The sequence below is a fragment of the Ambystoma mexicanum genome, chromosome 2q (assembly GCF_040938575.1).
Source record: "Ambystoma mexicanum isolate Mex_15411 chromosome 2q, UKY_AmexF1_1, whole genome shotgun sequence".
Lineage (NCBI taxonomy): Eukaryota > Metazoa > Chordata > Amphibia > Caudata > Ambystomatidae > Ambystoma > Ambystoma mexicanum.
In genome coordinates, this window is record NC_090924.1 from 443,382,907 (window position 1) to 443,403,608 (window position 20,702).

General features: G+C 44.6%; 1 protein-coding gene across 2 annotated transcripts in view; it reads right to left on the reverse strand.

The window, feature by feature from the left end:
* Positions 1-11,607: 11,607 nt before the first annotated feature.
* The window catches only part of ZWINT (ZW10 interacting kinetochore protein), a 199,167-nt gene continuing 190,072 nt past the window's right edge, over positions 11,608-20,702 (reverse strand). For both annotated transcript variants that reach the window (XM_069647510.1, XM_069647511.1), the window contains exon 10: positions 11,608-12,027. In XM_069647510.1, the coding sequence (XP_069503611.1) occupies positions 11,962-12,027 (66 nt within the window). In that variant the 3' untranslated portion in view covers positions 11,608-11,961. The remainder of the gene's footprint in view (positions 12,028-20,702) is intronic.

Sequence of the window (20,702 nt, forward strand, 5' to 3'; positions counted from 1 at the left end):
TAAAACAGTCAAGAAAAGTATACACAACTCCCTACTTAAATTGTAGACAAGTTTGAGCAAGAGTGAAAACTGAGCAAAACGGCACAGTAAAAACCAAGCAGAAATGTCACTATAACAATTTCTCCAGAGGGAGGGAAAGGACAAGTCATACAGGGTTAGACTCCTAAACACACCAGCAACGGAGTCCGGTTAAAGGTGCGATTACAAAAGGTTCGAATGCAATAGGTTCGGGTCAATAGGACCGAAAACAAAAGGTTCGATTTTTTTAAATTATATATTTATTTTTGGGTTTCCGTATAGGTAAAAAATAAAAAGTGTTTTTTACCACAAAAACGAGGGTTAGGGGGGACCTTTTGTTTCGAACCTATTGTATTTCGAAACTTTTCATTCACACCTTTAACCTATAACCACCAGCAACACTTCCCAATTGGATTGTGAACAAGTTAGGCAAGGCGAGCAAAATGGCACTTCAACAATACAGAAAGGGGAAGAAAAGGTGGTTAGTAGAGTTTAGGTGCACCAACACATTTCTTAGTGAAAAGCAATCTAGGGAAGGCAGTTGTAACAGATTTAGCCAGAGTCAATAGGCCTGTGCCAGAGTCAGTGGTACAAGGCAAAGTGCCCAGGAACAACCAGTTCTAGTAGCTGCAGTCAAGTCTTTGTTTAATGATTTGAAAATGCGGTTGCAGAAGGTAAAAAGATAATGTTAGATGAAAGGGGCGGCCAGCCCAGAAGGTAAGTAAAGGATTTGAAACACCTCTAGCAGTACCCAACGAAACGGGAGGTCTGGCGGAACAATGTACCTTGAAAGTGGGAGAGGCTCCTGCGGTGGCGGTAGTTCCTGCAGTTCGGGAGATCCAGCAGAGGAAAAGAGGCTCTCGTCGTGGAGGAAGGTTCGAGTTACTGCACTGCCCAGGGATAAAGCCAGCCACGGTGATGCCAAAACGAAATAAAAGGCACGCTTCTTTAAATCGCGGTCGTGGTGGTGGATGGGTGCCTGGCTATCCGGTCTCCTAGTGCTGGGCACTGGCGATTCGACCAAGGCAGGTCCTGGAAGGCGATTGGCGAACTGGTTGACCCCACCAGTTCAAGGGAAGAAAACTCTTGCAGGTGAAGATCTTCTCGAGTCGTTGGAGAAAAGTGATGAGGATCTGCAGCAGGGCTTCACCGGTGGTTCAGTCATTGCAGATGTCTTCAGCTTCTCTCCTCTTCGGGTTTCTTAGTTCCAGTGGCAACGTCTTGACCTCTCAGTCCTCAGAGCCCTGCTTTTATGCAGAAGAACCCCCATTCATACAGCCTAGCTGTCACTCACACAGTGGGGTGGCTATCCTGGCGGGATAACCCCCCCAGCCTATCAGTGCAGAGTGTGACTTAGGTTGCCTAGGTAACCCTGTCCAGAGTGCCTATTCCCCCTCCCACACATCTGGTCTACCCCAGACTCAGTGGTGCCGAAAGGAGGGCTTCTGTGCAGCAGCCCCCCAAAAGGACGAACAAGGATCCCGACCTGGTTTAGGATTTCAGAGAAAGACATGAGAAAGAAATATTATCAAAGATCTGGCAATAAAACCCTACCGGAGTAAAGTTAATATTAAAATAAACCTGCAGTATGTTAGAGGCTGTCTGTAAAAGTGGTAGCCTCGAACAATGGGAAAATCCCAAAGGAAAATATTTGCGGTCAAATATTTACGGTAGTAACCACCGCCACCAGCCAGAAACTTTGGAGAGAGGGACTGGACGGTACCCCCTCGAAAATGAACACCAGGGAAAAACTATTAACCCTTTGCAGTACTTCCATAGTAAGATGGGTTGTACTGGTTTTGTTCATAACTATTGACTAGTAAAGTCAATGGGTATTTTACATGCCCTGGGAGACAGTAGTCAGTCCCAGGGTATGGAGTCTATGTTTGGGGGTCACTATGACACCCCTGTGTTACTGCACTGAGGGTGCTGTGTAACACACATGTAAAAAGATGATACCTATGAGGGTGAGAAAAACCCCATAGCCCATAAGCACACAAGATGGTCTAAAACACACATCAGCAACATGTCTAAGAGTGGGGGGGAAAAAAAAAAAAGAAAAAAAAAGTCTCTCTTAGCAGGAGAAAAAAAATAAACCCTTCAAATCCAGCAAAGCTGCTGGGGGACTCTATAGGTAAGGGAAATTAGCCTTAGAAGAGAATTCTCCCCAACACTCCCTCTTCCAACTGAGGAGTAATAGCGAAAGGACCTGCCCCTCCAAGCTGTACCAGTGGGGCAAGTAGGCGGTCCGATTGCTGCGCCAAGGGATTTGACTGCAGCTTTGGAGGTCTGCAGCTTCTCTAGGCTCTGGTCAGCTTTGCTGCCAAATAAATGAGTGCCGTCAAAGGGCATGTTAAGAAGTCTGGACTGTACATCTGGTGCAAAACCACACTTTCTCAACCAGGCAAATCTGCGTGTTACAGTGCTATGCGCCATTGCTCTGCTGATACAGTCCGCAGAGTCGTGACTCGTTTGGAAGGATTCACACATCGCATCTTTCCCATCCTTGACAATGTTTAAAAAGCTGTCTCGTTCTTCCGCTTCGAGGATATGTTCAGCTGCCATTGCTATACAATTTCATAATGTGAAAGTGGACATTCCCAGTGCACATGTGACATTTGCTGATTTAAGGGCCATACTCCCATACTTTTCAGTGAAAACCTTTCTAGCCCAAGTGTCATCTCTGTCCCAGAGGGGGGAGGGGTTGGGTATGCTTGTTGTCTGGATGTAGAAGTGGCAGCCTGAACTACCAAGCTTTCAGGAGTTGGGTGTTTTGTTAGATAGTACGGGTCTCTACTTGATGTACGGTAATGGCGTTGACGGTTTCTTATGACTCGACGTGAAGTCTTTCGGTGCTAAAGGAGCCTTTGCCTTCGAGGTAACCTCTGAGGGTTCTCAAGGAGTTTTCTCCTTGGCACCCGGGCCTCAGGGGCACACAGGTTCTGTCCTTTGACTTATTGTTGTGCTTTTTGACACCGGCATGGCTTTTATCTTTCTTCAAAGGGATCTAGGCCGCTTTCTCGAATGCTTCGAGCATCTTTAGTCTGAACTTCTCCCACTCGGCCGGCGAGGCCCATTTGGTCAGGCACGAGACCCGTTCAGTGGAGGAAGTCGATGGCGACCTGTGGCACCTTTTCTTCGACGGCCGTGACGAAGATGACGAGTGGTGTGAGCCACTGCGTGATCTGAAACTTTTAGCTTTCTTCCGACGAGGAGTCATCTCTCGACTCGCCGGAGGAAAGCCTTTTTTGACAGGTTGTCAAAGGGGATTTATGGAACCTATCTGCAGCCAGTTTGCCTTTATGCAGCGATAGGCAAGAACCACACTCGACGTTGCATGAGAGTATCCCAGGCACCATAAACATACCCGATGGGTGTCTGTGAGTGAATTTTCGCCCCACAGTCGTGGCACATCTTGAACCCCGTTCTCGGAGTATATGATGCCGACGACAATGCCATTCCACTTAAACAAAAGTTTTTTTTAGTCATAGAACAGAAGCGCGCCGATAATCCGAAGCGTTAGCTCTTGCGGAAAAACAGAACTGAAGCCAACTGTCGCTGCACGCGCCATTACCATCGATGACGTTGACACCGAGATGGAGGCCCTTCCAGTGACATCTAGTGGACAGGCCTCGAAGAGCAGCGCCCCCCCCCTGGAAAACAAATTCTGAAGCAGCTAAAGCTGGATATGGAGATATCATAAGGTGAGGAATGCGTGGGAGGACACAATCCATTCGAAGGGATGATTTTACAAGGAAGTGGAACTTTGTGGTTTGAGCCTGCTCTGCCTAATGGTCTATTGTGGAGATTTTGCAGGATTGGTTCATAATCCGGGGAGGACAAACCACTTAGATTATAATCTGATAGCCAAATTACAGCGATACAGACAAGATAAATACCCTGATAGAGTATAATATGGTATAATTAGTGTGTTTTTTCCCACAACATAACATGCAATTATGAGTTCACCTTCAAGACTGTTTAGGTTTGTACTAATCTGATAAGTGGGAGAGGGGATGAGCTGATGTGGTGCCATACTAAAGAGTTACTTGTCTTAATGTTTTATTTTAAAGTATTTCAAAAACCAAAATCAGAGACAAGCTCACCACTTGCACTATTATAGAGTCACCTCTCCAATCATAAGGAGGATTATGCTATTATCTCAATAGAACATTACATATTAACCTCCAGAGCAATACTTTATCTTCAACAACAAAGTCATCATTGTATTCTCGTAACCCCCATCAGTCTCCAGTCCTGGAAGAACTTAACAGAATGTTTAAACTTCAGAAAGCCAATATCCCACCCTCCACATCCTCACATCCAACTAAAGTCCAAAATCATTTCAGGAAAAGAAAATATTTCTATCTATTTTATTCTCATATTGGTCCATCCTCTGTATAAAACCAAATTTACCATATTCCCAAAATCCCACGTCCCGTAAATAAAACTCAGTCCACTACACTTGTGGACACACTGGCAACCTGCTAAAATGTATGGTGTATATTTGACATGAGTCAGAGACATTAGTCTCTGAATTCACAACCAGCCACCAAAGAAAGTGCTGATGTGGATCACGGACAGACATCTAGGATGGGGGCAGGGAGGAGCATCAATTTAAAAAGGAAAAATGTGTTAAAAGCATCAGAAAAATACAGTTAAAAGGTCCCCAATGGCTTCTCTGGCTTATGTAAACAAAGCCCTGAGGTAAATGGGAAAAACAGCACATTTGACTCAATCATCCCTGGCAGCAATGTTCTCATTATTTTTCTCCAAGTTCGGAAATGAATTGCCTTTGTGTGCACATTAATTTCCATGTATGCGACTAACGCAGTAAGCACATTTGTTAGCATGCGTACTTAGTGAGCTATCATCTCTCATCTGTGTAGGGAGTGTTGGGTACTCCCCCCCCCCTCCCCCTTTCTCATCCCTCCCCCTGTCCCCAACCATTGCCATTCGTTACAAATCTGTATAAAACTATCTACTAGTACTTTTTCCAAATATATTGGCAAAAAAAACAAATGTTTTACAGGTCGCTTACAAACCAACCCAAGAATTCAAGTTCTGCCACAGGACCTAGCAAACTTACTTGTGTGCAGAGAAAAATACATGTATGAACCCAAACAAAGCAACGCTCATCCAGTATAAATAATGGATTTAGTTATGGTTATTCATTTATCGAGTGGCAAACACTGTTCAGAGGCAATCCAGTACGTCATTTATGACAATGGGAAAAACAATGCTCATCTGAAAATGCAATACAAAGAGTAAAATCTTGTTTTTAACTCCTGTGATTAGCAAAAAATGAGTGTCGATAAAATTGAAAACTGAAGTTCTGCAAATAATAACAGTTCTAGCAGGTCTTTAACTCAACATTCAGTTGTTGAAATAACAATATTCTGTCTAATGCAGAATAGTTTAATTATATTATTAAAACAACAGAGCCATATCTCTAATCATAAAAACAGTACATATTCGATTCAAATACACAATATATCTTAGGAAAAGAATTTAATAAGACAAATCATCAAACTGTAAAAAAAAATGGTTTATGCCGATTTGGTGTGGCCTTCAATGGCCGGGAAAGTGGCTATTTCAGTGGTTTTACCGCCCGACCTAACCCAAATCACCGCCAGTTTGTGGGATTTACTTTTATTCAGGAGGTTTATGCAAACACTGTGAAGGCATCAGGAAGTAGATACAAACAACTGAGTATAACGTGGGTTATACACTTTTATTAAAATAAAAAGAAGGTTGGAAAAAGGCCTAACTTGCCCTATGCTAAGGAGCGATTTCCCTACCTAACTGAAACTAATGATAGTCTGTATCAGGAAGTCCAAAGCAAATGTCCATCTGTGTCCAAAACATATACTTGCCCTCACGTCTACTCTTATATAATGTGTAGGGATGTCAGCATCAAAATGAGATGTGTTCAAATAAAAGTTCAGAGAATCTTCCAGCTCTTGGTTGGAAAAGGGGGTTTCCCTTCCCCAAGATTCAGGATAGTTCACTTTACCAAAAAGACGGGTTTCCCTTCCCCATGCTTTCAAGTCTCTCAATGTGCCAAAACAACACAATTTCTTGGGATACTTCCCAGCTTTACTGTCCGAGTTGCCTTTCATCAATTTCACCAATATATCAGAGTTCAGTTCATTAACTTTAAAGCACACCAGTTTTCCTTGATCTTCAATTACAAGCTTATAAATTATAAATTACGCAACTGACACACCTTACTTGCTTCTAGCAGTTACACTGCCACTGTTTCAGCTTTCACAATGGTACTGGACTTCTCCTCTTGCAGCTTTCTCAATACTTGTTTTGGCAGCATTCACTTGTAATACTTTCAGATATTCAAATGGCACTGGCCAATGCTGGTTTTCTTCAGTTTACACAGTTCACAATTCCTTTTTATCAGGGAATTTCACCAGCTGGCTTTAATCCAATTGGTATTCAATCACACTTGCTTTCTTTCAATATAAAAAAAACTAAAAAAAAAAAAAAGTTTCATTTCGTTCCATTCCATTCAGTCGCATTGGACAAACTAACATCAAATTCCCAGTTTAATCTCCTGCTGAGAATTTGCACCCTGTTCACGGACGTATTCACAAGTTCAAATATTTATGTTTCCCAGGCCATTTCTGGGTCTTTGTCATTTTCATCTTGATTGCAAGTTGTTATTCACAAAACTCTTCATTCAGTTTTCACAGCAACTTTAAGTTTCATCAACAGCATTTATTTCCAGCGGGACCGGCATTCATATTGCCGAAACCATCCCTTGCGAGCGATCTGACCTGCAGCAACCACAACGGTCCACACCACAGCGTCCCGGAGTCATTCAGCCTTCTCTGACTCACCGGGTCCGCTGGCTCCAGGTGCTGTTCTCCACGTCGGCAGTCGCTGTGGCTGTCGCTGTTCCCAGCTCGGCTCGCATCCAGGATCTTCGCCGCCTCAGTTCTATGGAGGAGTCTCCCTGACTCCAGGAGGTGCGCAGACCAGCTATGCAACTGGAGACCTTTCGAATGCTTCTGTCACAATCCGCTTCGGGAACTCTGCAGCTCCTAGGCGCTTAGGGCAAATGTCTTTCGGTTCAGCTCCGGCTTCTCCTACAAGCGTTCCACAGTCGATCTCCTTAGCCTTACCTGAGCGGGCATTTATACCGCCCTCTGGGTCCCAGGTGCAGGCAATATTCATTTACTGCATAATGGTCTTGGTACTCAGCATCCCTCTCCCTCATCCCAGTATCAGAGTGGTGTTTGTCTATGTCCGAGTTAATAAAGAGTGTTGCTCTGGGTTGTCTCCTCGTCTCAGTACCTGACTGATGTGTGTTGGGAGAGGGTTTTCTGGAAAAATAGGGTAGGGATTTGTAATACCCAACAAATGCCTGGGGGATATTGGACTCCTTACAAAAGGGAAATGGTGGATAGCGAGTCTCACCCAAGGGTGCCTCATCCCCACTCCCCAAGTCTCCTCCACCCAGGTGATCCTCCCTCGCATATCCACCCCCAGTGTCAGGATCCAAAAGCGAAGGCCTTCTCCTGGCCGCCTGGGAGGAGGATATATTGGGGAAAGAAGTGAGGACGCTCTCAGATTTCACACAACACGCACAGAAACACTTACATTCCTCTCCTTGCTGGTGTCTTTTGGGGAGCTCCGAGGTAGGGCATGTCAGCCTCTGCACGAATGTGTGCAGCGGGGCTAGACCACTGAGCTCCCTGGTCTTTCGTTCACCGTCTTCTGTGCCCACAATCTTCAGATCACAGGCAATAGGCAGTGAACGGTAAAAATGAGACTAGATGGAAAGAAGCATGTATAGCTTAGATAAAGAGATCTGTTCTAGAGTTCAAATATATTTCCACTAGCATACAAAGTATCCCTGTTGGCAATGTGACTTACTTATTACTCCACAAAAAATCATTTTACTCCTAAGTTTAAAACATAAATCAAGTAAAATACTTCAATTTCGAAATTCTATCTGGAGACAAGCTTGTAATCCTGTTCTAGGAAATTAAATAACTGGATACAGAATCCAACTGATGGTTGTCTTGCCCACCAATCCTCACCCACCCTAATCAAAGTATAAATAAGAGCCTCACTGAGGTCGAAAAGAGTGCCCCATAAAAAAATATAATCACATAGCTTTGCCTTAAAAGTTAATAGCAGCACTGCTCAGAGATATAACGGATGCAGTGCCTTCTCTTGTAACTAGGGGGTCCCCCTTCTGATATTCTCAGTCGACACTCAAACAAGATGGAGAGTGTATGCTAGAGGCTCCAAACACAGAAAATACTTTGGCAGCTCAGTACAGAAGAAATAGAAGGTGTGTGGTATCCAGCTAGGTGCTGCTGTGAGCATGCTGAATGGAATGTAGAATTTGTGTAGTGTAGAGAAACTCATCAACGCTCACACCAACAAAAAAAGCAACCCACTAGGGAAAAAGGCCCAGCGCACCTCTTGTAAGGAGAACAAGTTTTATTTCCACAAAGTAAAGACACACTAGCAAAGAACCCTGCGGCCACAGAGCGCTTTGGCAAAATCAGGACAAGCAACACGTTAAAAGGGCAGACAGAGTCATCAGTGACGTAGGTTACAAATACGAATGGCTGGTTGGTGTGACCCTATACATAGGCTACCTGCTCCAGAAGGGATGCTAGGTCATTGGTCCCAGCCTCTTCTGTCTGTCTTTTTCCACGTGGGCTCCTTCTGGTGCATCATCGGATGGGCGTGAAGCTACTTTTTAATGGTCAATTATAAACAGAAAAACAATGCATTCCCCATCTCTACTCCAATGAGCATCTGGTACTGCAGACATGGGCTTGGAGATTCTTTCGAGGGCACTATGATTTGCAACCCTAACTCAATCCCAGAGACGTTGGCGCCTGTCCAAAGCTTCCCATCGTAGTTTTTACGTTTGTTGCTTTGGCGCTTCCAGCACCTCGCAGCACAAATCGCATGATCTAGTGGTTGGGGCAGCAGTCCCTGTTTTGTGTTCGTTTCTGTTCGATTGGTGATCAAACAGTTTTATGGTCGGTGGTCTGGAACTGGTTGATACCTTGGAATGCTGGGGTCTTGGGACAGGGGCATCTGAACACAACATTTTAATGGTCGGAAAAGTAAAGGTCGTAGGCTTGCGCCCTCCTTCTCGTGGAATAATTTTGCACAGAGTGCTCTTAGCCACCTCATGGTCTGGCAGGGCACATTCCTCCTGGCATATGAATGCTGCCAGTATGAGACAATGAAAGGTTTATGAATCTCTGTGGTTCTGGCCTCTCACTGCCACCCATGTTACAACCTATTCCTGCATGCACACGCCTATTTCCATGTTCGCGGCCTGGGCCTACTGCCCTGGCTGCGACTCAGCGCTAGGCCTTGATTTTAATACGGCTGCTATTTCTACGTTCCACTCCGAATGCACCCCATACCCACACATGCGCTAACTGGCACATGATGCAGCTTCTAGCAACACCCCTCCCCCCCTAGACTCTACCCAAACATCTAGAACACGCTTCGAGGACTGCCTCACCCTCAACCTCTTGGGAGCCTGGGACGATTGCCCATGCTTCCCAACAGCAGCTGGAGGTTCTCAGAGTGACAGTTACTTGGGACTTCAGCATGAGACTGCAAGCAGGAAAGATGCGTTCTCCCCGTGTTCCCATCTTGGATTACAAATGTAACTGAAGAATAAAGTACTCACCTTCTTTTGTAGTGACAGTCTCCTGACTGGTTCCCGAGTTGTGTCCCCATGCTGAATACTACATGGCCCAGTTTCCTAGGCTTTTTCCACAGGTCGCTGTCCTTCAATATAAGTAAAAAGCACATTCCCTTCCCTGTACACTACTGCTGAAAGATATGAATTGGATTTCGAAAGTGGTTCATAGGTCTTTCACTTCAATGAATGTGGTCCTGTGCTCACCACCTCCACTCCCCGCTCTCTGACTCAACTCCCTCCCTGCTCCTGTGCTGGCCTCCAATACTCATCGACATGGCTCAATAAAAAGTGGGGTAGGCTACGCTGGGCATTGTAGCAGTAAAACACTCACTGGGATATCTCCACGCCCACATTAAAGCCTCAGCATATTGCTGTAATGTATTTGCATGCACACAGTTATTTCGCAGGGCATACTAACTGCACCATCCCCATCCCTAATCATATTGATGTGAAACCCCCGATCCACAGTAGAGATTGGAAAGGAGATAGTATTCATTAACATCTGCACCCAATGGACCTCTGAAAGTATGCAGACTGCCTGAGAAGCATTGTAGATTTCTAAAAATCTAGTGCCCTACTACAAGGTATGAATAGTGCAGGGAAAAACCATGAATCCTTGGTAGGCCAACCAAATAACATGGCTTTCCACTTCTAGGGCAAAGTTAGTACTGGTAAAGTAGGAGCGGCAGATACATATATATGCATACCCAAAGTTGTTGGCAGGCTTAATAAAATACCTCTGCACCGTCACCTTCACAGAGTGAGGGTAAATTAACCAGGGCTAGAACAGTATATTGAGACTAGTTAGTATAATTTCACCTTCTGAGCCGAGAAAGCAAATGGCAGGTAACTTCTGTGGCTTGTGCATTATAAATTCTTGTTGAAGTAGTAATTGGCCTCATTACAGGTCCGGCGGTAATCCTGCCGGTGCTACCGCCGGTTTGCCGCCGGACCCGTAATAATTTACTGGTGCCAGCAAATTGTAAGTCCCCATTCCCATAGAGTCGTTTGAGACTCTATGGGAGTGGGGACAAGGGAGCACCGGCACCGTTGTTAACGGTGCCGGTGCTCCTGTAAAAAGTCTGCCTACCGTAGCCACTGCACCCAGCGGCCACGGCAGGTAGACTCCGTTGCCGATCCGGAATCAAGGGTGCCGGTGAGCTTACCGGCGCCCTTGTTTCCGGCTGGCAAACTCCTGAAGCCCATTGTCTATGTGCGCTACTAACGCTCTTCTGAGCGGCAACCAGAACGCATGCTGGGTATGCTCACATCTGCACAGTTTAGGGGGAACATAGTTTAGGAGCTATTTCATCGAATTGGAAATCTGTGGGAGGAATGTGCCTATTAGAAGGTTAACGTTCAGAGTAAGTGTTGTCCACCAAAGGGTGCAAGATGTGGCAAGCTAAGGAAAGTTGATTGGTAAAATCACCCACTCCCCAAAGTGTGGCGGTTAACTGCAGGCTGGGTAAAGCGTTTGGGTGTGTTGACTCCCACCAAATTAGCCATGGAATGAATGCCATCAGGGACTAAACGTTTGGGTGAGATATGAGTAAACAGATTCACTCTGGTAACGTGATATTTTCCAAATAATTTTCTTTCGCCTTAATTTTTCAATATAGGGCTGGCTGCCATTTTTAAATCTAATAGGTTATAGTGCCTTATTTCATCTTCACAATCTACTTGGGGTCTCAAATGTATTGTTCGTGCATGATGTGTAAACTATGAAATGGCAGAGTGCAAAGTGAGCTTTGTCCAGACACTAAGCCTGGATCCCACCAAAAACAAGCACATGTTTCCCCTACTAAAAAAAGGTCTTTCTAATCATGAAATTACTTGATATATGACGTAGAGCAACTCATAGCAAAAACCTTCAGTGGAGACACTGAAAATCAACATATACCTTTATTAAGTAGAAAAAACAAACAAAGCAATCAAACTCATTTGACGTCTGTGAACAAGGTGACCATAATGCAAGGCAGAACTCAGTCAGTAGGATTCTGGTAAATGCGGCATAGCAGGACAGGCCAAATACAGTCACGGAGCTGAGGCAGCACGACTTTACAGACCTTTTGCAGGCCTCCAGCTCATCAGTCATTGTGAGCGAGGGCCCAGTTGCAGGACCATTGGCTCAGTTAAACCGGAGATGCACAGCAAGAAACTTGTGCATTTACATTTACTGTTGGTGTAGGACTCCTCAGTGTAGGAAGGCGAGATTTGCTGCCGCACTCTTGGTTCATTCAGATCTCGGGGTTAGAGGCGAGATACACCAGCCAGTTGCAGAGTGTAGGTGACGCATATGGTGGCTAGAGGAAGAGAAAAAAAAGAGACGTCAGCTGGAGGTGACGTTTAGGCTGAAGCTAGTCTGACTTGTGAAGAGGGTTCCTAGGTACGTTCATGAGAATTACATGCAACACTGCTGCTGTACAGATGCAGACTTGGGATTCTGCTAATTCCCAAAGGGCATGATCACATTTAATGTGTTCACCTGACTCCATTCTCGTAACCCAAAGGAGAGGTCCTGCTCCAGCACGCAAAGCCAACAATGCATGTGCAGCTAACAAAACAGGATAGATGAAATAATTTGCTACGCGTTTAGGTAAATAACGGCAGTTGCATGGTCAGCATGAATGAGGCCTTAAATCCTATTGGCCCTCTTCAGTACAAGACATGAATTTACTGTTGCAGGGGGAAGGAGAGGAACTCATTGTATAATGGGAAGTTCATGAATAGGGATGCAGAATGACTTGGCTTTACTAAAGGCTGTCAGCCTGTAGTCTATTCATCTTTCTTTGTGGATGATGAGTTGGCAGCAATTGAAGACCGAGAAAAGATCCTTAATTATTATTCCGTATAAAAGGTTTAATGCGTTTGCTTCACCATGAAAACATTATAAAAGGTGAAGAAAAAACAAACCCGCAATCACGTTTTCAGAAGGGTAGCCGCCATGTCCTTAAACCATGTGTGTGTAATGACATCAATTACAGCATTTCTTGTAGGTTATTGTTGCCAGGGCGTTTTAGTAAACAAATCTCAACAATTAAATACATAAAACATAAGAACGTGGATATGTATGCTCTGCCTAACCATCAGAAGCAATGGTGGCACGGAAATCATTCCATCCAGTAATTGGTTGATAAAGCCAAATCAAAGCGAGCAAGCAGAAGAAATGTTCAAATAGTGCATTTCTTTGTCATTTTGCACCCGGAAATATCAATAAAACAAATCAACATCTCTTACCTTAACAGACCCTCATGTGCCTCGACTTCTGAGAGTCCCCAAAAAGCACTTCGCACCCCATCCCTTTGCATAGGAGGGCTCCAACCTTCTCAACGTTATATAGAGCACCCAAAATTAGATCATGTCACTTTCTTTCCTCAATAAAGCTATTCCAAATACTTCAGTTAACTGACCTGTGCCTAACTACTTCTATGCCGAACTAAATGTAGCTCAAAGTGTTTCTCAAGAGAAGGCTTGTGTGACGTTCCGATTCCCCCATCATAGAAACTGCTGGTGAATTAAATGATTTTCTAGTGTAATAACTCCCTAGAGCTAAATACGGTCGCCCCCGACTACAACCCAGTGTTTGGCAAGAACTCCACAGTGATTTAAGCGCGGCCTGGACACTGATCCCCAAAAGGACAACTAGAAAGTGGTGTAAGAAGCACAGGATACAACAGTGTCTCTTCAACAGGCCTGAGGTCACACTCGATCGCAACAGAGACACTACCAAAGGAGAGGAGTCTCTGTGGCAGGCTGCTAAGTGGCTGCGTGGGTAAATGTGCGCCCAGGTAAGTGCCTCCACAGCGCACCCAGTGCAATAGCATAAGAGTGTATAAATGGAACCCCACTATAGGAGCTCTGCAATGAAGATAACACTAAAAACTTCCCAAAAATAATTATGTATCAATGGAATAACTATTAGAAAAAAGACAAAAGCAACTTTCTATGAATGGCTAATGTGCTGCAGTCTATTCTCACACATATCAAATGAGTCCTCTCTAAGTACTGGGCATTTTTGCTCAGGTGGCACTGCCATCTAGTTTATGTTCTAGTTGCTGTAGGTGTCTGAGGAAAAAATGTGCATTTTAATCTTGATGTAAGGACTAAAAATATGAGAGTTTTTCAATTAGACTGCTGCTCTGCAGAGAGTTTCAGTCGAAAGGCAATCAAAGTTTCAGGCATGGAATCTTCACAACAAAATGGCTTCCCAAGTCTCAAAGCAGATTACGTAATTAACAGATAACAGTTTTGAGTGGCGAGAATCCCTGCAGAAAAACAATTTAAGGGGGAAAATCTATTGTTGCCCCAAAACGGACCCGCCCCAAAAATCTACCTCCCAGAAATGTCACTTCCACTTTGACTCAACTGGTCCACTGCTATCACTCACCTCTTGTTGGTAACTCTATCACCACTGGTGCCAGATGACCTTCCTAACTCCCTTACAATCCAGAGGTACATTCTCAAGGAGGTGCTTACAAGACACATGCAGAGAAGCACACATTTTACACCCCCGAAAATGTTGAAAATGTGAAAAGGCTGGCGTAAAACATAGGCTGTCTAAGCACTCGTCTAGGGCGCAATGTAGGTAGGGCAGCATGCTGACATCAGAGGAAAGGCCAGGTAATGGGTTTCTAACTAAGGGAGCTAGCTTGGTCAGTACAATGCCCCCCTAACACCGAATGCCAGCGTGACAGTTGCTGTCACTTTGAGCATCAGCGCAACACCCTCCCCTTTCTGTGGGTACCGGCATGCCACCTACTCTTACTTTTTCTGGGAGCCAGCACAGTGCCTTCTTTCACTTCCTCTGGGTGCCAAGAAGGGACCCCTCCAGTCCCTTTCGTGCAGCAGCACCAACCATTTCTGGAAAAATTGGTAAAAGCCTTCAGCCTTGCTGCTAAGGGCACCCCACTGTATGTGCCTGGTTATATAGTTGGGAAGTCCAACCGACAATCACTCGATAGTTGCCTTATCCTATTCTGACCAAGCTTTTCCCTCTTCGATTGTAGAACTACCAAGCCCAGAAGTCCTGGCGGCAAAGGAAGACATATCAGACATATCCAACCTACAGGCGAGGAATGCGCAAGACACTATTACAGATGCATACAAATTCTGAAACTGACAAATGCAGTGTCAGGCAGCCACCTGGAAGCACTAGCGCAGCGTGGTTAAAAGGGGGCGGGGCTTAAAGGACACTATCGCTTCATACCTGTGGTTCCAGGAGAAAAAACAAGGTTCAGATTGGCCTGATTTGTAACAGAGTGCGGTAGTTGATTGTTGTGATGGTTAGAGGAGTGAATAAAGGGTAGAGAAAGAGTAGCAGAATGAGTGAGTAAGAGGTTTGGATGAGAGAGTGAAAGATGTCTGGGGAAGAGTGGACAGGGGGATAGTGCAGAGTAGATAGGAATAGAGAAGAGAGGAGAGTGGAGAATAGAGGAGAGTGGAGAGTAGAGGGGAGTGTAGAGAGAAGTGGAGATCGAGGGGAGCAGAGAGAGGAGAGGGAAGTAGGGCAGAGAGGAAAGGAGACAGACTACCAGAGGGACAGACGGCCATAGGAAGAAATAGGGAAACTGAAAGAGTAAGAATATCAGGGAGACAGAAGGAGGGGGCGAGAAAGCAAAAAGGTAGGAGGAGGGTTTGAGATGTAAGGAGGGAGATCGAAAGAGTGAAAATCAGAGAAGGGAGCAAAAGAGCATGGAAAAAGGAGACCAAATGAAACATAGTGGATGAAAGACATCCCATTCCTCTGTGAGGTGGGTTAGTTAGTGGGATCGAGAGGGAAAGCGCAAGAGAGCTTTGTTGTACGGTTGGTAGCTTCAGTTCGGAAAAACCAGTCATTGTGTGCTGAGTTTGCTTTCATTTGGTAAGGGTTTGGCCGTGTTTTGATGTAGGAGTGTGCACGCCCACCACAGGAGGTTCTTTGCTACCTTGCTCGGGACCTGAAGAAGGTCTTTCATCCTGCCTGAACTGTGACCATTGGGAACTGAGCACCCACTGGAGGGATCTCATCCGTAGGAGTGCTTCCGGAACCAGGAAAATGCAGGATGCCATGAGGCCCAGCAACTTCAGACAGTCGAATGCTGGTATATATTAGGTGTTTTGACATTTCATTACCATCTGCAAGATATGATGAACCCTCAACTCGGGAGGTGAAGCATTCCCTGAGGAAGAGTCCAAGACCGCCCCAATAAATTGAAGCTTTTGGGAAGGTGTTGCCTTGGAATTCTTGAGAAGCCCAGTTTGTGGAGTGTGTGGAAGGGGATGTTGAGATGTTCCAGAGCATGCTCAAGAGAACGGGCTTGGATCAGCCAGTCGTCTAAGGTAGGGAAAGATGTGAACCCCTTCCCTCCTTATATTCACTGTCATCATTGCCATCAACTTGCCACTCGAAATTGATAGTGAAAACTGTCAATGGCAAACCTCAGGTACTTCCTGTGTCTGGGATGTATAGGAACATGAAAATAAGCATCCTGAAGATAGACTACCACCATCCAGTCCAAGAGCTGAAGGGCCGGGAGGATCTGCTAAAGAGTGACCATCTTGAATTTGTCCTTCCTGAGCAACTAATTCAAGCGCATCAGGTCCAGGATCGTTCTCAGTCCTCTGTCCATTTTGGGGACCAGGAAATAGGTTGAGTATTTACCCTGATTCTGTTCTGCTACAGGTAACTTTTTCATGGCACCTTTCTCCAACAGGGAAAGAATCTCCTGTAAGATGAGTGGATCTGCATCCCTAAGGGTGTGTTCGCTTGGGGGGGGGCAATTTGGAGGTCTCTTTAAGAACGGAAGATAGTACCCATGGACAACTGTAATGCCCATGCAGCTGAAGTACTGGTGTTCCATTCTTGCAGATACTGGGTCAAATTGCCTCCCACTGGGGTCTTGGTGAGCAAAGTGCTCTGAGAGGTTTTGGGGCTGTGGCCAAAGAGGGGGATGCAGCCTGGGCAGTCTTTCCTCTACGATCTCTTGGGGTGCGTGCAAATCTTTGCCCTTGTCTTTGTACTGACCGATCTCTGCCTCTAGAAATGAAGGAGGAATAGTAGCTAAAGGACCACCCTCTCCAGTTCTGTGAAGGTAGATGATGTTGTGGTTGGCAGATGGCTGCCCATAAATATAGGCTGCAGCCTTGCAAGCCTGCAGTTTTTCCAGGCTGACATCCGCCTTGGGGCCATATAAATTGGACCAATCAAAGAGCATAGCCAGGAGTTTTGACTGGACATATGGGGCAAAACCATATTTGTGTAGCCATGCAAAATGCCCGATAACAGTGCTAGATACAATGTATCTACCAACACAGTCTGAGGCATCCATCCCAGATTCTAGGGATTGACACAAGGCCTCCTTCCAGTCATTAGTAAGGTTAGTAAATCCTTCTCTCATTTCTTCTTCTGGAATATGTTCGGCCACTTGTGCAATCACATTCCATAACGTGTAGCTGTATTTGGCAAGTGCATAGCTTTCTGGTGTAGGGTGCTTAGATATAAAAAAAAAAAAGAAAAAAAAAAGAAAATTGTATTGTTTAAACTTCCGATTCCCCCACCCCCTGGCCCATCCCACCCCACCCGAGTACCCACCCCTCATGAGTACCATGAGTGGGTTATTTAGTGCTGTATGCAAGGGAAACACAGGCTCCTTAGGATGGACCTTATCTAGGATGTCTTACAGGATAACCCCATCCTAAAAACTCTATGAACCTATTAAATACAGGCATTTCAACAATTACACAACCACACTGCGCATGTACAATTGATATTATATGAATCAATATTTATAATAACACAGCCTGATATTTTACTGAATACCCTGGGCATAGGGTCCATTTTGACACAACCACCCGCTGCAGTTACACTTATCTGAGTATTTAATTATAACTCAATAATCATATCATTCTTCCCCAAAAAAGGTCATAGTACTGACAAGCGTCTTATGCCCCAGACTTCTTTAGACATGTTCAATATGCTGCATTGGGTGAGAATGCCCATTTGGAGGGTCAAACGCAATTTCAGGGGAATATCTAGACCACTGGCATCTTTTAGACACAAGACAAGGTCTTCCAGCTGTGATTCCTCTGAAATCAATTCCTCTGGGATATTAGGAGTCCAAAAATATTCATACCCAAAGAGAAAGTCTTCCTTTTCAAAAATCGAATTTAAGGATTTAAAGAAATCCATTTTCGATCGAAGTTTATACCTCGATGTTGACTCTGAGGTCAACGTCAAAAGGTCTCTTCGACTCCGTATATTCCTTCAAAGAAGATGCCATTGGAGCCTTTTGCTTTGATGCTGACTGCGGTCGATGGTGTCGATGCCACTCGAGTACACATCTCAGAGGCTTTTTGACACAGGCTTTTAGGGCGATGATCGAAGCATTAACCAATTCCATGCCGGTCTTGAAGACACAGCAGGATCTACAGCCTTCTTTGGCTCTTTTGAGGGGCCAGTAGCAGCCGCTTCGAGAACACCTCCATCATTCTCTTTCTAAAATGTTCCCATTCAGCCATCGAGGTGGTCTTCTTGGGGATCCACACCGGACGCCTGTCGGGTGAGGAATCGGATGACGAAGAATGATAGCAACGTTGCTTACTCTTCTTTTTTGATGGTGAAGAGAAACAATGACACACATCACTCATGGATCTAGATCTCTTAGAGCGCTTAGATCTTTTCTTGGGCCTTTCAAGAGATGTGTCTCCTGTGCAACTCCTTTCTTCAGAGGATTTTGTTTTTGACAGAGTGGAGGATGGAGATTTAGATACCGACCTAGGACTATCTTCGATCTCCTCTCCTTCAAGGCCTTAGTGGCCATCGACTGGCAGGAGCCACACTTTATGACGTGCGCTTCACCTAAGCATCAGATGGAAATCCTGTGCAGATCAGTGATCGACATCTTCGTCACAGTTGGTAAATCTCTTGAATCATGTTTTCATCACAGACTTTGTTACAGACTCACCAAACAAACAGTACGACATGCGTTATAGTGAATCAAACCGTTCCAAGAGCTTTCTGTGCATGCAGAAAAACAGAACCGAAGTAACGGGGTGCGGTGCGTGCCATATATACTATTGCGTCCGGATGAGGAATGGTAACACCACCAATGGCACACAGCCCCACCTAGTGTTGAATTGTTTTTCTCAAATGGCAAAGCAGGATACAAATATATCTAAGATGTGTAATCCGTGGTAGGACACAACCCATTAAAAATGGGATAATTTTGGGTCCCTCCTTGTTCAGAGCATTTAGCAACAAACGGACTGCCTTTTTTTGTAATTTATACTGAAGAGATAGAGAGCTCTCACGCAACTATTTATTTGTATTAACACCACCTTTGATTATATTTTACGGGCTCCCTTTTGAAGGGTAGTGTCCTTAAAAAGACAATCAAGATTTTCTCCTCCTGCTACGCAACTGTCCCTCTAGTCTCAACACTATGCCTTCTATCCTTCACCCTTTTTAGTTACTGCTCTCCTTATTTTCCTTCTCCCACTTCTCATGACCTCCAACTCCCACTATACTACTGCTTCTGCTACCTCCTTTCTTCTACTCTATCGTCTTGTAGCTACTACTAACACCTCTCTACCACTACTCCTACCGCCCCTCTACTACTGCTGCCACCTATTACTGCTACGACTTCCCCTTTGGCCCCTTCTCTAGTTCCACTTCTCACTACCATCCTCTACTACCACTATTACTCCCACCACCTCTAGTCACAGCTACCTCTACTGCATTTTATAAGGAGCTGTAGCGGGCAAAAAACTAATCTTGCGGAATTAGAAGTCAGATTTTTTTAACATGGAACTCTTGGGTGGAAGAAATGTATTCGATTTGCAATATTGAGAAATTATTTTTTACAATACAGAAGAAAGAAACCCGGTTTCAGAAAGTTTGGGGGGCTTTTTGAACTTGGACATGGACTGAGATTGTGTCACAAGAAGAAGTTGACAGATAAGATAAGTACATTTCTGTTATTCTATTTATTTGATGGAATGCATATGTATGTATATATATTAATGTAAACTTGTAGGTTGAAATGTAGCTTGTATGTATACATTTTTTTTCTCCCCCTCTCTTTTTGTCTCTCAACAGTTTTATTCAGATTTTATGATTGGACATTGAATTCTGATTTGATGGTTTGGAATGGGAGAACTGTTGGAACAGTAATTCACAGCATTGAAAGCAGTGCTGTCTCCCTCCTCCTCTCTCCACCACCCGCAGCGCCCATAATGTCTGCTTAAGGGCCCATCCTACAGAACAAAAGGAGACAAAACCATGCAGATTTTCACTAAGTGGGCTGCACCTTTTACTTGATGGAGATTGGATTGATTTGGTAAGACTGGGTGGGGAATTACTTTGTAAATTGTTTTTGTTATTTGCAGGGCCTATTCACATATATGTGAATGTTTAAGTAATTGGAGTTGTGATGACTCCTTTTGTGTTTCAGTGTCTTGGTAGAGCCAGAAGGCTAAAGACTGGGATTGGGCTAGTTGGGTCCTGCCAAACAAGCGACATCCATGAATGCACAAAAATACAAACTGTGCTGTTATTGAGCGGGTTACCTTCTGATAATGTATTCTTTTCATGGTTTACACAAACATATTCTGTAGACAACAAAAAAGAGGAAATGCAATAAAGAATGGATGTACATATTTTAAAATGTGTTTTTCATTTACAAAATGATTTTCTTGTCTACATAACTATTAAAAAAGCAACTATTCGGCTCTGGACGAACACTTGACCAACTTTTCGGCCGAATACTTAAATCTACTATTCGGTACAGCCCTAGAAGCAACAAATCGCTTTGCAATTGTAGAGGGGAAAAAACAGTGAGGGAAGCAGAAATTAGGGAGCGGGGAGCTAACAGGGGAGGGAAAGGGTGGGCAATTGGCAGCAAGGGATCTACAAGCAAACCGGGGAGGAGACAGTTGGGAGCAGATCACCAAGTCTCATGTAGGGTGGGGAATGCAGGGTGTGTGGACCTAGGTGTTAGGG